Source organism: Chondrus crispus, genomic scaffold (assembly GCF_000350225.1).
Source record: "Chondrus crispus Stackhouse genomic scaffold, scaffold_419, whole genome shotgun sequence".
Classification (NCBI taxonomy): Eukaryota; Rhodophyta; class Florideophyceae; order Gigartinales; family Gigartinaceae; genus Chondrus; species Chondrus crispus.
In genome coordinates this window covers 20744-36811 of record NW_005179316.1, presented here as the reverse complement: position 1 = coordinate 36811, position 16068 = coordinate 20744, and the positions used below count along the sequence as shown (strand labels likewise).

At 55.7% G+C, this 16068-nt stretch overlaps 1 protein-coding gene across 1 annotated transcript; it reads right to left on the bottom strand.

Annotated features, from left to right (window-relative positions):
• Nucleotides 1-8835: 8835 nt before the first annotated feature.
• Nucleotides 8836-13838, bottom strand: CHC_T00001221001 (hypothetical protein). Its single transcript, XM_005718599.1, has 6 exons — nt 13826-13838; nt 12097-13294; nt 11171-11896; nt 10212-10804; nt 9049-9671; nt 8836-8856 (listed from the first exon to the last, which is right to left on the bottom strand). The coding sequence occupies exons 1-6, from the start codon at nt 13836-13838 to the stop codon at nt 8836-8838; spliced, it is 3174 nt and encodes a 1057-aa protein (XP_005718656.1).
• Between the last annotated feature and the right edge of the window lie 2230 nt (nt 13839-16068).

Here is a 16068-nt window from a genome sequence, read left to right as displayed (position 1 = left end):
GAGGTTCAGCAGCGAGATGTGGTACTTTTCCTCGCTCTCGCAGCGGACATAGAGCAAGTCACTGCCCGCCGCGGCCGGCGTCCGACACGGAGCGTGACGCCATCGCGCCTTCCACGCGCCGGCGCGGTTCTCTTGCGCCACGGCACCGCGTCCGGACGGAGTCTTGATCGCGCGCACCATCGGAATGGCCGCGAACCTCGCCGCGTCCAGCAGGTTCCGCTGAACGTACTCCTCGACCGTAAGCGGAGGCTTGCGGCCCGCGGCGCGTCGGCGTGCGCGCCGGTGGCGGTGTTCCATCGAGGACCCGGGCCACAGCGACCGTACGGAACCGACGCCGCTGCGCAGCCAGCCCAGGGTACTCGGGACGGTGAATACCCGCCCCAGCGACGTTGTCGCTCCCCGTCCGGCCGGCGCAAGCGCTACGCTACTCGACGGCGCCGGCGCCGCGTACGGCGCCTCGGAAGCGGCCCTTGTGAGCGCCGTACCCGCAGCGGGCAGCGGCGACATGGGAGGCGGCGGCAGCTCCACGGGGAGCCCCGGGTCCGCCTCGACCATTCTTGGATCCACGCCCGCGAGGGGCAGCGGCGAGGACTTTGTTGCTTGGACGCCCAGCGGTGGCGAAGCGACCGGTACGGGCGAATCAATTGGCGCTTGCGCGGGCCCCGCCACTCCAGTGGGCGGTTGCAGGTTGCCGCGAAGGCGTTGCTGCGGTTGGAAGGTGGGACCGACCGGCGTTGCTGCCGGAGCCCGAGGCGGGCTCAACGGCTGCCTGTACGCGCGCACAGCGGAAGTGTCGCAATGACCGTCCATGGGTTGGTTGAAGAGCCGCTGTAGGGGGATGTCGTCGTCGCTGTCGGAGGAGGTTTCTGAGTTCGCAGGGGAGTGTTGGGGAAGCGCGCAGGGGGGTCAGTGTGGATCGCGTGGGGAGAATCGGAAGACGCGCTCTCCGAATCGGATGAACCCGCGGCGTTATATACCGCCAGCTCGCTGATGAGCCAGGGGGCATGATCATCCGCACGGAGGGGCTTCTGTCCCCGCATCGTGCGCGATAGAAGGAAACGTCCGGAACGGACCCGCGCGCTCGAGTAGAGGGTCGCTACGGGGACGTAGCGAAAGCTAAGGGGCGAGGTCTGTAGTATAATGACCGGCGCGAGCGCGCGGAGGTCATCGGGCGGCCGTGTACGGTATACACGTGGGCGGTTGTGCTCACGTGTAGCGAGAGCGCGCGCATGCCGAGCGGTCGTAATCTGGCGTACGTGTACAGTAGTGCACGTGTCTTCCGAGCGGTAGTCTACGCGTGTTACGTGTGCGCGTTAGCACACGTGTCGTCCGTGCGGTAGTCTGTAAGCAACACGCGTGTACAGTAGTGCACACGTGTAGTAGCAGCCCCCGTGCGGTAGTAGCAATTATGGCGCTAGTTTATTAATTGTGTACAGTACCCGGCACGCACTAGGCGGCAGGTACTGTACTACTGTACTGGGACAGGTGTCCGAGGCGTCCCTCTGCGGGGTTAAGACCTGGCACCCGTCCCCACCAGTAAACGGGGGCAAGCTCGCCCCCGTCTCTTTTGCGCCTACGTACGTCCGTTTTCTGTGGTCTGTCGCGCGCGCTGGCTTCTAACCCGTTACCGGTCGCTCCCGTTCACGCACCACCGGGCGACTGCGCGTAACTGGCCAGTGAGCCACTCCCTTTTCGCGAGCTCGTCCGATCGGCTCAATTAGTGCGTCGCGTCCACGCTGCGTGCTCCCTCGCTATAGCCTCTGCCTCTCACCCAACCCAGGGCGGAGAGGAGTTATCCCACACTACTCTTCGACGTTGATGCGTGGTGGGGTGGTTCTCGCCGCTGGCTTGTGGGGTCTCGGTTGGAAGGCTCTCTACACTTGTGGGTGGAGGCGCGGTGGGCGGGCTCTCGACAATTGTGAGTGGAGGCGAGATGGGCTGGCGCTCGACACTGGAGAGTGGAGGCGCGGGGTTGTGGCCGGGGGTGTACTCCAATGGGCTGTTGCGGGACGCTTGCTGTGTGCGTCCTTGGCGGTGGCGCGCTGATCGTCTTGTAGGTTGCTCCGCGGTGGGTTGATCGTTCTTCAGTGGTTTTTGCGTAGGGTCCATAACCTGTGGTGAAGGAACGATGTCTCGTTTATTCACGCACTGGCTAGCTCTCTATCTTAAGACTACGGCCTGGCGTCGTCGTCTGAGAGTGGCGGTGCATGGTGTGCTACGTGGCTGCGTGTGCACGTGTATGAGTGTTGTCACATCCTCCTACTGTTTTGAGTGTACTGTACTGTAGTCACAAATGAAAAGTTGCGAAAGCTTAAAATCCCACAAATATGACTGAATCTTCGGTATGGAAAATATGCGTGAAACGATTCATAAATTAACGAATTTTCGGATTGCAAAAGCTCTCTACTGCGAGGACACTTCGTCATCGACAGAGCGCACAAGTGTACTGCGTACCACTGTGGACGAAGTGACACGCGGAGCGCTCCAGCACGACAGTGAGTGGCACGGGGGCTGTGCCTCCAGCACAACCCTGTGCCCAGCGAAGTAGTACAAGTAGAGACAGAATAACAGGCATGAGTAAAAGGGTCACAGGTTTTCTAGCTTCCACACTTTCCCTCACTGTAGGAGGCAGCGGATCGGAAGGATGCACATCGCGCTCAACCCGTTTCTTTTGTACAGTCTGCCATTGCGCCACCAACGCATAAAGAGAGAGGCAGACAGGCAGACACACAAGATGTACGATAACTCCGGAATAGAGGCATGCATTCCTTAACATCACCAATTATACATGTACTTTATTCTTTGCAATCTCAATACAGAGAAAAATCTCGATACAGTGACCCCTAAAGGTGGCGACCCGGAAAGGCCATTAGGGTCACTGTACCAGTGGGGGTCACTGTACTGGAGCTGGATGCAGGTGCCCCGCAACGGCCCCAAACAAAGGGGTGAAGTCCAGCTGACAGAGCTGACAACTTAAAACGCTAATAAAACTGGGGCCTGCACCCATCTGATGCAGCTCAAAGCTGACGCGAAACTCAAATACTCTTGAAAGTAACAAAAAAACAACCTTTGTGTCACCAACAACGAGCTGAGGCCCATCCAAAAACTGCCTTCTCGCTACCGCGAAGGCCACTGACGTAAGCCCTGACATCAGCATCGAGTACAACACTGTGTCATACTCTTCCAGTCTCAAAACATACTGTAGAGTACACGTGCATGAACGTTACGACAGTCTTTCATGCACGTGTACTTAAACATCTTGAAGGGCAGATGCACAAAGAGAAGAAGAGCGCTGTGAGGCAAAGAAGCCCTCTCTAAATCGTTTGCAGGCAGCAGCTGTGGCTTTGAGAAAGGAGGCAAATTTATTTGCCCAGAGTGAGCATCCATTCTCAAAATCCATGAGGGATGATTTTCTGGCACTTTTGGACATTGAGATATGTGGGGGAGATTTGGGGTACTGTACAGGGTACAGTACCCAGGAGTGGCCCCAGGACCAAAGCCTTGAAAAGATGATTTTATTGGTCTACGTGTACGCCAGGTGTACACGTGGACAATCTCCCTTTGAAGGGCGGCGGTCCTGGGAAGTGGAAGATGCTGGCGGCCCCTCTATAAGAGTAAGGGGCGCGCCGCGACACCCCGCGACAGGGGGGACACAACAGAAAAAAAACACGGGGACTGACCCCCCCCTCTTGCAATAAACATCTCGCTTTTCTCTCTCCCCTACGCGCGCAGCCCCCTTTTTTAGCTGTCAACATGGTACTCTTGTGGAGGGGTGGCAAAGAAGACGGCTCCCTGTCACAGTTTGACGGGTCGAAGCCGGCCGACGTTCACAAGTTCTTCTTCGTCTTCGAGAATGTTGCCACCTCTGGCAAGTCGGACGAAGAAAGGGCATCTGAACTCCTTCGCTACCTGGAGGGAGATGCATTAGACTTCTTTTATCAAGCCTTTGTCCAGAACGGAGATATCAGTGCAGATGGCTCCGACTACCAGAAGGTCAAGAACGTCTTGGTCGAGCGGTTCGCCCCGGTTGAGTCACCTGAAGATGTGATTCGGGATGCGATGGCCGCTCGCCTTTCTTTCGGTGATTTCAGTGGGTCCCTTCGAAACTCAGACCGTCTCTACGAGAAGGCGGGATTCAACGACGAAGCGAAGTTTGGACTGCTTCGCAACACCGTGATGGAACATCTCGAGTTGGCCCAGTTTGCTATCTATCGAGGTGCGAAGACCTACAAGGCCCTATTCGATGCAATCATGGACTTCTGGTCTGGTCGCTGCGCCTTTCAAGCGGCGGCGAACTCCTTGAGTAATTCGCGCTACCAGGGGTCAGAGAGCTCGCACGGTATGAATGAGCCGAGAGGGCAAGGTGGGTCAAAAAGGGTCATGATGCCTTCAAAAGCTCCCTTGTCTCCACTCGAGACGAAGGTTGACGCTTTAGCTGATCGACTAGCCGATATTTCCCTTATTATCAAGAAGAATCAGTCGAGGGATGACGCAACAGCATTCCGCCCCGCCCACGATCGTACTTGTTCTTATTGCAAACGACCGGGTCATGGCGCTAATAGATGCGATTCGAATCCGCATAGGGACACGAAATGCCCTCGCTGCGGAAAATTTGGTCATTCAGAGACAAGCTGTTGGGCTAGAATTGCTCCACAGAGGGGAGGTAGCAGTGCCTACCCTCCTAAGAAGACCCAGACGGATATTGCCGTGTCGGGTACACAGACGGGCTCCGCAGGAAACCAGGTGAGTGTTGTGACGCACGACGACCTCCCTGCTGATGAGAAGTTAGTGGCATCAGTCAAGAGAAACGCCGATGGAGAGCCGGTGGCCAAGACGCGAAAGGATGGTGGCGGCGAGCCAATCCCGTCCCTTCTCAACCCGCGTAAGTACTGGACTCTGAACCACATGAGGAAACCTCCTAAGCCCGGCCGTCGAACAAGAAAGAAGAGGACAAGTAAGAAGAACGCCGTCCAAGAGCACTCGGGGAAGTACGATGTGGTTTCGTCCCTCGCCAACGCCCCCTCTGGTTTGACATTCGGTCAACTGATTCGAGGAGATGGCGACGAGGCTAAGAAAGAGATCCGTCGTTTGTTCAACAGTCGCCCTAGACGCCCCGTAGCTGCTTCGATCGGTACTTTGCCGAAACGTCTGAAAGTAGTTTCTGTACAAGTCTACGGGACACAAATGAGAGCGTTGTTAGACTCAGGAGCTATCCCTAATGTTATGAATGCGTCTGTGGCATCGAAGCTCTCTCTGTCTCCAAAGCCGACCTCGACGAAGATTACGGTCGCCAATGGACAAAAGACAACCTGCCTAGGTTCCATCGAGGAAGTTCCTGTCACGTTCAATGGCGCTGTTACTTCACTCAACTTCTTGGTTGTTGAAGGATCCCCAGTTGATATCTTAATCGGGTATCCAACTCTCGAAGAACTTCAAGCCGCATCGATCTAGGTCACCAGTCTGTTAGTATGTTGATCGGAAACAAAACCGTGAAAATGAGTCTGGAGTTTGATCAAGTAAGTCCTATCGTCGCGGATTCGGAGACTGATAGTGAGGACTTCACTTCTGATGTCGAGTCTTTCGCCTCAGAAAATTCGTCGGAAGAAGAGACCTATGTTGTCGCCATCCTCGGCGATGAACCTTTCGAGCTAGACTTAACTCTGGACGACGCGATCGGAGAAAATGAGGAAGTAGAATCACCTGATTCGAATGTCATCAACAAGGCCGTGAAAATGCTTCGGGAAAACTTGTGCATCTTGACAATGAAGCACAAGCAGTCATCGAGACCGCCCTGATGGGTAAGAGTATCGTTGCTACATCCCTTGACGACCTTCGGCCTGCTGAAGTTCCAATCAAGCACCATTTCGAGTTAGATGATACTAATCCGATCTATCACTCGGCGAGGAGAATGGCTCCCTTGCATAACGAAATCGTTCGGAAAGAGTTGGACAAAATGCTGGAAGCAGGAATCATCACGCCTTCCAGCGCCGCATGGTCCTTTCCGGTCGTCATCGTATCCAAAAAAGATGGGAATCAACGCTTCTGTGTTGATTACCGTTCTCTGAACCAGAAGATGAAAGCAGACAGATGGCCTTTGCCGAAAATAGAATAGATATTTGATGACTTGGAAGGAAGTGCGTACTTCACTTCTCTGGATTTGTTCAGTGGTTACTGGCAAATTCGGATGGCACAACAATGCAAAGAAATGACTACTTTCGTCTGTCGCTACGGGACGTATAAGTTCGAAGTCATGCCCTTTGGATTGATGAATGCGCCTTCGACATTTCAGAGAATGATGGATACAATCTTTCGCGGAGTGCGGTTTGTGCGTGTTTACCTCGATGACGTTGTGGTGTTCTCTAAGACTATAGAAGAACATCTTCGCCACCTGCAGCATGTATTTCATGTGCTTGACGAGGCTGGTCTTAAGCTTAAGCTGACAAAGTGTAGCTTCGCCCAGGCGAAGATCAAGTTGCTCGGTCATGTTGTCGACAAAGACGGGACTGCCGTTGACCCGAGCAAGGTCGAAGTGATTCGGAATGCACCGATCCCGACCACTACGACTGAACTTAGGAGCTTTCTCGGGTTAGCAAGTTACTACCGTCGTTTCATCTGCAAGTTTGCGGACATTGCTGCGGTACTCCATGCGGCTACATCCGGAAACGGCAGATTGAAATGGACCGGAGAAATGCAAGAAGCCTTTGATGAACTACGCATAAAGTTAACTTCTCCGCCAGTCTTGGCTTATCCAGACTTCGAGAAGCCCTTCGTCGTTGAGACGGATGCGTCATCGGTCTCCGTCGGGGCTGTGTTGGCTCAAAAGAAGGAAGATGGGAAAATACACCCCATCCAGTACGCAAGCCGTACTATGAATACCTCTGAGCGCAAGTACTCCGCTTGTGAGCGTGAGGCGCTTGCGGTTATCTTTGCTTTGAAGAAATTTCGTGTTTACGTGCTTTCGTCTACACCTTTCAAGTTGATTACTGATCACCAGGCTCTTAGTTACGCCTTTCGCAAGAAAGACATCCACGGTCGTTTGGCTCGTTGGCTAGACTTCTTAGCCGAGTACGACTTCACCGTGGAATATCGTCGTGGATCCGCAAATAGTGCAGCTGACTACCTTTCTCGCATTCAGCCCAAGAACGGCGACAACCCAACTTGCCAGGAAGAGGGAGACCTTGCCCTCGCTATCAAGACCCCGATCTACCCTCCACAAGAGTACCATGTTGACAGCTAAAAAAGGGAGCTGTCGCGCGCCGAGAACACATAACAAGTTGCAAACGGCAGTTGGGATGCATAGATCAGTTCGATCTTGATAGGGAGTAGCACCAAGGTTGTGGATATGGAAAGAAGACGCCAAAGAGCTCTCTGAGCGGGCACCGGAAGTGGACATTGCCAACCAGCGCCCTGGATACTTCTGGCACCACTCATCAATAAGAAGGTAAGCTGACACGCGGTCTCTGCCGTTCGTGTAGAACTTGTCGTTCTGGATCTGGTGGCCCGAAGATTTGTTCCCACCACAGACTTGTAGGGTATACAGCAGAATGGGGTGCTTCGACTTATCGCATGCGTCGATGGCGACGTACTTATTTGCGAGTCTATCGTAGCAGATAGACTCAATATTCCAAGCATCATCCTCCACGTGATCATAAGCACGCTTATCGTCAATCCATTCAGTCAGCCCGACTCGGGAAAATTCATCTACCGAGACCCCGTGCTTTCCTTGCGCACCTAAGTGGATGACCACATGTCGACCGAAAAGGCGGACCATTTCCGTCAAATCCAAGTTATACCTTGTCAGATTCGGTCCAACCCAAACATGGTACGGAGAACGAGGCGAAGCTTCTTCATTCTTCGACACCTTCATTACGTCCGTTCTTTGCGACAATAGCCACATTATCCTCTCACGAGCGTTGTGCTCTTCAACGGATACTCTCGCCGCCTTCGACGCGATATGTTTACAGGGGGCCTTGCCGCTAGTACTACGGCGCGCCGTCTGCTTGGTTTTCGCCATCCTCCTCAGATCAGCTTTCTTGCAAGGGGCAGACCCGAGGATTAAAACCTCACCTAAGTCCGCCACACAAGCAATCAGCGATCTCTGAGACTGTAAGCAATTAGAACCTGACGCGTCGACAGGTTCTTCAAGAAAAAAACGCAGGAACACCGAGGTTAGTTGTGTGAAAAGTAGAGAAGGTGGGTAGGATAATGATAGAAGTGATAGCTTACAGTGATGATGAGCTGTACACGTGTATACGTGGAGCGATTGAGGGATTGGTGTCGATGGTGACACTAAATTATGTCAAATGGGATCGTCAAGGTCGAGCGCCGGTTCCCTGATTCAAGCCGATCACCAGGAGCAGCAGCGGTCAGTATATATGTTGCCCCTGCCCGGGTATGGGGCTGGGGAGGGGGTCGTGTGGGGGAGATTTGGGGTACTGTACAGGGTACAGTACCCAGGAGTGGCCCCAGGACCAAAGCCTTCAAAAGATGATTTTATTGGTCTACGTGTACGCCAGGTGTACACGTGGACAATCTCCCTTTGAAGGGCGGCGGTCCTGGGAAGTGGAAGATGCTGGCGGCCCCTCTATAAGAGAAAGGGGCGCGCCGCGACACCCCGCGACAGGGGGGACACAACAGAAAAAAAACAACAACACGGGGACCGACCCCCCCCTCTTGAAATAAACATCTCGCTTTTCTCTCTCCCCTACGCGCGCAGCCCCCTTTTTTAGCTGTCAACAAGATAGAGAACATTGTTGGCTATCGCAAGCGCTGTCGTCGTCAGTCAACGGTCGACTCATTTTTTCCGAGCTCGTCACGTGAGTGACCTTACAAATTTTAATTAAAAATATACTTTTTCTACAGTGACCCACTGCAAATACGGGTCACTCAACAGGAAAGGTCACTGTAGTGAGGGGGTCACTGTAGAAAACGAAAGTGGGCTTTGTGGGCACACAGGGCAATGGCGGCAAGAATTTTCTGGCCATCGTTCACTGTACCGAGGGGGGTCACTGTCACGAGCGGTCACTGTGTCGAGATTTTTCTCTGTACAAAGAATCTTGCGTCTGACTCTCGCACCTCTCCCTTGCGGTGGCGAAAAGAGATTGTGCTTGCCATCATGCGAGATAAATTGCTGCAATGACATTTCCCCGTTCTCCTCTCCGGCGCTCCGCATGTTCCTCTCCTTAACGCGCAGTGATTCTGCCCCCCCAACGCTCTGCTTCGAGGCGAAAAAGAAAGCTGGGATATCGGTCCTCGTGGCGAAGCCTTGCCCCGTCCCACTCGGCGCACTTGTGACCTCAATGCAGCCCGAGAGCAGCGCACCCGGTAAGCACCATGGAACGAAGGCGAGCCCCGCCTCAAAGCATCACCGAAAGCATCACTGCAAGCACCACGGAACGAAGGCGAGCCCCGCCTCAAAGCATCACCGAAAGCATCACTGCAAGCACCACGGAACGAAGGCGAGCCCCGCCTTGAAGCATCACCGAAAGCATCACTGCAAGCACCATCGAGCGAAGGCGAGCTCCGCCCCGAAGCATCACTGCAAGCACCATCGAGCGAAGGCGAGCTCCGCCCCGAAGCATCACCGAAAGCATCACCGGAAGCACCATGGAACAAAGGCGAAAAAGAAAGCTGCCATATTGGTACCCGAGCCGGAACCCCAGCCGGAACCACTCAAGCCGAAGCCCTGCGCACTCCCCCTTGCGCCGAGGTCTTGCGCCGTCCCACTCGGCGCACGTGCGACCGCAACGCAGCCAGAGAGCAGCGCCCCCCCCTCGAAGCATCACCGAAAGCATCACTACAAGCACCATGGAAGGAAGGCGAAAAAGAAAGCCGCCATATCGGAACCCGAGTCGGAACCCGAGCCGGAACCCGAGTCGGAACCCGAGCCGGAACCCGAGTCGGAATCCGAGTCATTGTGCCTGTGCTCCTATTGCGACACTTCGGATTCCGAGTCGGAACCCGAGCCGGAACCCGAGTCGGAATCCGAGTCGCCCTGCCCCTGCCCACCCCACCCATTGTGCTCGTGCCCCTGTTCCGCCACTTCGAGTTCTTGAAAAAATTAGCAAGGTTTTCTCTGCAACCAGATTTACACCCAGGGTGCGCTTCGCTTATGAGGAGACACACCCACCGCCGGCCGGCCTACGGACCGCTAGGGTTCAGTCCCCAGTTGAGGTCCGGTCAGGACATAATTTGAATATAAAATCCCAAGCTGAGCTCCAGCTTGGGGGAATCGATCTCAGCAACTTTCTGAGGCTGCAAGTGCGGGGCCTTCCCGCACTGTCGGAGGCGGGGGGTCGGAAGGCGGATCGGAAAAGGCGTGCGCGTCAAAACGGAGCTGTAGTGCGGGGTGCTTCTGCTTGAGATAAAGGCACGCTGTCGTGACACGCCCCCGCAGTGCCAGATGCACCACTGGTCACCCTCCTGCCCGACTCCGCATCTGCGCCCATCCCTCCTCACTCGCTCTCCTCCCCGTCCTCCTCGTCCCCGCCGTCCTCCTCGTCCCCGCCGCCCTCCTCTTCCCCACTGCCCTCCTCTTCCTCGCCGCCCTCCTCTTCCCCACCGTCCTCCTCCTCCCCGGCGCCCTCGCCCGGCCCTTCCGCCTCCGCCGCCGCTCCGTCCGCCCCCCGCCTTGCATGCTCCGCCCACGACCCGACGGCGTGCCCCATCCTCCCAAGCGCGAAGCGCACGGTGCGCAGCGCCTCCTGCACGTGCACGGTCACGCCGACCTTCTTCATCCTCAGGCACGGGTCGAGCACCTGCCCGGTCTTCTGCCCGCACAACTCGTCGTACTCCTCGCCATGGTCTGCGCGTCGTCGCGCGTGCATGTCAGCAGCACCCACCCGTTAGACACACAGCGCTTGCTCTGAAAAAAACACCGCCCGCATCGTGTACGCCCGCATCGTGTACGCCCGCATCGCCACTTACCAGGGTGCAGGAGGCTCTCCAGCTCGTAGTACCAGATCCTGCACGAGTCCGCTAGCAGGCTCAGCGTGTAGTCGTTGTATCCCACCGGCATCATCTCGATCAACGCGCTGCCAACAAAATCAAACAAACAAAGCAAAACAAACAAACAAAACAAACAACGCGTCAGTCACTATGCTCACTGCACTTGCCGCACCGCCACCACCGCAACCACCGCAACCCACTTTCCGCACCGCCATCGTCTTACCTATGCCTGGGCATCCATATCTGCCCCATGCTCTGGCTCCCGTGCGGCGTGATAAGCACCCCGGCCCTCGCGAAAATCCGCACAAAGTCCTCGGCCGTATTCAGCTTGTCCGTCGACACCACCTCCACCTCCACCCCGTCACCCTCAAACTTCTCCCTGAGCGCCGTCTCCAGCTCGTCAATATTCTCGAGCGGTCGCGTCACGTGCCTCTGCAGCACCACGATCCGCTTGGGCGGCTGCGGGAACGCCGTCTGCCCGACCCGCGCAAAGTCGGGTTCCTGCACCCCGTACCGCTTGTACGCCTCCTGCCGCAGGTGCCGGTACACGCGCTCGTGCGCCCCGTTGGAGAGCTTCGCGCCGGCCGTGAACCGCGGCGTGCACACGAGGTCCGTCTCCTCGTCGTCGCGCATCTCGCGGCGGAACACCAGCCGCTCCCCCGCGCGCAGCTCCGGGAACGCCTCGAACAGCGGCGCGGCCTCCCGCTCCGTCGACCCCGCGTGCAGCTCTTCCCGCGTCACGTTCGGGTACAGCCGCCCGGGGTCCAGCCGCAGGATCAGCGCGTACGTCAGCCGGTTCACGTCGCGCGACGTCTGCGCCACAAAGTCCGCCGAGCCCTGCGGCAGGTACACGTGCCGCGCGCCCTCGGAGAAGGGCGGCGCCGGCCCGCCCGCGCCGCGCTCGTCGCGCGCCGCGGCGGGCTCGTCCGGCACCGCGCGCGCGTCCACGCTCCGCTGCCACAGCGCCACGTCCAGCAGCCACAGGATGTCCATGACGAGATGGTAGTTGTGGTTGTTGCTGACAAAGTCCAGGTCGACCAGCCAGAGCGAGTCGAGCCACTTGATGCGCGCGCTGCCCACGTCGGCCGCGAAGCCGCCGCCGGCGGGCCGCCGCAGCAGGCCGTCCAGCGTGCGGAACTCCGCGTCCACGCAGCTGCCCTGCGGCACGAACGTGTCCTCCATGATCGGCCAGTGGCGCGACGAGAAGTAGCGCGGGTCGGACGACTGGTGGCGGTAGCCGCACCAGTTGTCCGTGGGCACCTGCTCACTGTCCGGGCGCGAGTCGTCGACAAAGTAGACCTTCGGGCGGTCGAACTCCTCCTCCGTGGTGACGTTGACGCACACCAGGCCCTCGTACGCGCAGCTCTGCACGCCGGCGACGTACTCGCGGCAGCCGACGCGTGTGGTGGAGACGTTGCCCTCGGGCGAGTGCGCGCGGAGGTGGGCGACCCGTGTGGAGGCGGACTTGGCCGCCTCGGCACGCGCGAGCGACCAGGACGCAGTGGTGGTGGTGGTGGTGGCGTTGGACGGCGGGGTGACGAGCGAGAACTGCAGAATCGAGCGCGGCAGCGTGACCACGGTGGCGGAGAGATGGGCTGCGATGGCGGCGGCAATGACGATCGCCAGCCATGCCAGGCGCGAGGTCGTGAAGAAGGGCAGGGACGCCTCCTTGCCGCCTGGGCTGGAGGAGGTGGGGAGGACGGGGCGCGCCATGATCTAAGGATGTGGGGAAGGGGAGGGCGGGCGGCGACGAAGCGGCGACGAAGCGGCGGCGAAAGGGAAAGGCACAGAGACGTCGGCATGTCGCACGACGCGTCGAAGCGGTGGGCTTGTACTGTATACTGTGGTTTCGGCTGCGCGATGCGACGGTGTCGATGAGCGGTAGGTTGTATAATGTGGTTTCGGGAGTCGCGACGCGACGGTGGAGATGAGCGGTACTGTGAGGTACAGCGGCAGTGTCGGAGGCGTTTAAACGATGAAGGGGCACGATGAAGGGGCACGATGAATGGGGCGTGTGTGTGTACGTGTGCTGCAGCGCGTGGCGGATGCCGTATCGAGGCATGGGCGCGTTGGATGCCTTGTATAATGTGGTTTCGGGTGTCGCGGTGCGACGGTGTGGATGAGCGGTGTGGATGAGCGGTACGGTGAGGTACTTGTAAGGTTACGCCTCGAGGCATGGGCGCGTTGGATGACGCATGTTTTGGTGTTCTGTTTGTGGTGAAAAGGGGGTGCCTCCCGGGCAGGAGACATGGAGGAGAGGGGGAGGGGGGTGGTACAGTATATGTATTACGTAGCGATATCCAACACTTTTTGTGTCGCCGTTGGAGGACTGTACATGCCCGTACGCCTTATCATGGCGTGGCCCTATCCAGCCCCGCCCAAGTGTAAGTCCTTGACGCCTGCCTCGTGATATAGCATCGGCCCCTGTGGGAGAGACTCAAGACCTCTGGTCGTGTTTACTGGGGACATGAGCGACGACTGTAGCAAAAACCCCGCCTCACAGCTGTTACACTGTAAAGCTGATTAGATATCTTGATAAGTGCTCGTCGGGAGCACCCCCTTAAAATGAAACTCGGATTGGACACCTACTTGCCGATGTCCGAAGGTACCCCCCGATGGGCGTGAGGGACAGCCTGTCCGAGGCGAACACTAGATCGGCTAGTTCGTTCTGAGGAAATACTTCTCGTTGATATTCGTTGATGTTCGGTTGGTAATGGGTGAGGCTAGTCCTCTAAGCCCACACGAACTCAGACTTTTATAGAGTTCTAAAATCTAAGCTGGTACAGGAAACCGTGGCTTAGTAGCTCGGGTGAAAACCTATACAGCTCAGCAAAATACACAACTACCAATAAAACTACGTGTTAGGCAGTAGTTACACTAAATGTAACCATTACAGCAAGGATACTGTGCGCTGGATGTGTTGGCGAATTAAAGTTGCAACCCGCGTGCGGGCTGACAGCAAGGTACAGCGCAGTACAGCGCCGTTGCTTACACGTCCTCAACAGTTCCCGATAATACTAGATTACACTGGAAACGCCTTATACTTCATAATTCTTACACTGCCACCCTTTAAAAACCAAACACGTAGTCTTCATACTCATTCAATACGACGGAAGATCCATTGTTGAACTGGATTTTTGTCAAAACCAGTCTTCACGACTTCCTCCAAGGCCTTACATCTATTGACCTTTGTTAATCCATCAGCGATATTGTGCTCTGACAATACCAATCCCACGTTCGATATCTCGTGCTTGTTGTACGCTTCTCGGGATGCGGCTATGTCGATCATCAAGCGCTTCTCAGCTGTGTGGGAGGCCTTGGTTATCACGTCGAACATCTGCTTGGAATCGGTAAGCATCGTAATAGGGATCTTACGCTTGTAGAGTTTCTCCAATGTGTGTCGAATGGCAAACACATCATCGAACCCTTCGGCAAACGCGTAGATCTCCCCTGCCATGATTGACCTTACGACACGTTTGCATTTACGACTGGCGAAGTCCAAGACGTGACACCTATCCGAGGCATCACATAACAAAACGACATATCCAAGCTGCGACGAATGGTCGTCGTTGGTCGCGAAAGAGGCATCCGTGTATGCTCTAAGGTGAAGAGTTCCAAGATCAAGCGGACTGTAGGTTAGGAACAGGTCCAGCGAGGATCTAACACGGTGTATAGAACAGTTCATCTCTTCAACATGCCGCTTGGAGAAAGTTTCTTCAGTGACTTGAGCTGATCGATTGATCGCGCAGCAGACATCGGGTCTGCTGTGAGCTAGCCAGGCGAAAGATGCGCGAACTGATCTGAATCTTTCGAAGCTGACGTCTGTCGGAATCTTGCAAACCTTAGAGAGATGGTCTGGCTGCCCTACAGAGAACACTCGAGCTTTGCGTCCGTCAGCATGCATCCATGAAGTCCGAATTTGAGTTCCTAAGAACTCGACATTGTCCCATTCCCTGGGTCTAGAGTCAAACTTCAACCGCATGTCCTTAGTCAGCTCTTGAAAACCTTCATCTCCGCCAAGTAGGCAGTCATCTATATATGCACCAAGAAGTCCTTCGACGCAATTAGTACCGTTCTTCATGTAGAGCGACGGATCAGTCTCGAGCGGAACCATCTGCAAATCGGACTTGACGTGAGTGTCTAAAGTGACACTCCAGTAGTCTCCTGCGTCAGTGATACCATATAGAGCTCTCAAAAGCCGAAGCAGTTCTTGGTCAGTGACGCCAAAAAACTTTTGATCCTGCTTCTTCGGCTTGATGTAAATCTCCCTTGTCAATTTCTCATCGCTCTGGAGATATGCCTGAGTAACATCATGAGAGAAGATGCGAAAGTTTCGAACTGCACAGGTGGAAACTAGGATCTTGACCGAGCTCTGGCGCAGTGTTGTGACATTATGGACAATAAAGGGCTTTTCTTTGTCCCTGTGTCCTTGAGCAACGTAGCGAGCTTTGGCCTTTTCCTTGTCAGTTCCTTTGTTTTTCAAAGTGCAGACAAACCTCCCGCCGAGAATGTTCGCATCTTTAGAAACGTCCCACTGCTTTACCTTCATGAAAGTGCCTCTCGACGTCAGACCATCCACTTCCTTTTGTTTCGCAGAAAGGAATGGCTCGGTATCTTCTCTTTGATCACCTATCTTCAAGACTTCAGTCAGATAAGTTGGCAGAACTTCGTTGCACGGCTCAGAAATATCACCATGATGCTTGAGATCCTTGAAGCTAACAAGAATCCCCGTAAAGAACGTATTCGCGGCAACCATGGCTGGATCATTAATAGAAGCACCACCAATGTTTGAACCATAGTCGGGCGCATTCAGAGCCTGGATCTGAATTGAATCTGCTCGTAACGGTTGCTCAGAATTAACGGAAGGTATCCTATGCGGCTTGACCTTGTCAACAGAAAAAGTGCTATGACGACCGTTAACATCGAGTACCACTTGTTTCCCGTCGCAACTCAACACTCGAAACGGTCCACGCCATTCATCCGGTCGTTCACGATATACAAGTACATTACAACCTGCTTGGATTTCCGAATTTGCTGCTCCAGGTACATTACTTCTCCGTGCCGTAGAAAGACGAGCTCTCGCAACGTGCTTAACCATTTCCGACCTTGCGGTCTTCATCG

Coding starts and splice junctions, on each gene's coding strand:
- CHC_T00001221001 (XM_005718599.1), bottom strand. Junction 11,897..12,096: donor TCGTGCCGCAGGGCAGCTGC/GTGGACGCGGAG, acceptor GTGGCAGCGGAG/CGTGGACGCGCGCGCGGTGC. Junction 9,672..10,211: donor TTCCCCCAAGCTGGAGCTCA/GCTTGGGATTTT, acceptor CTTCGGCTTGAG/TGGTTCCGGCTGGGGTTCCG.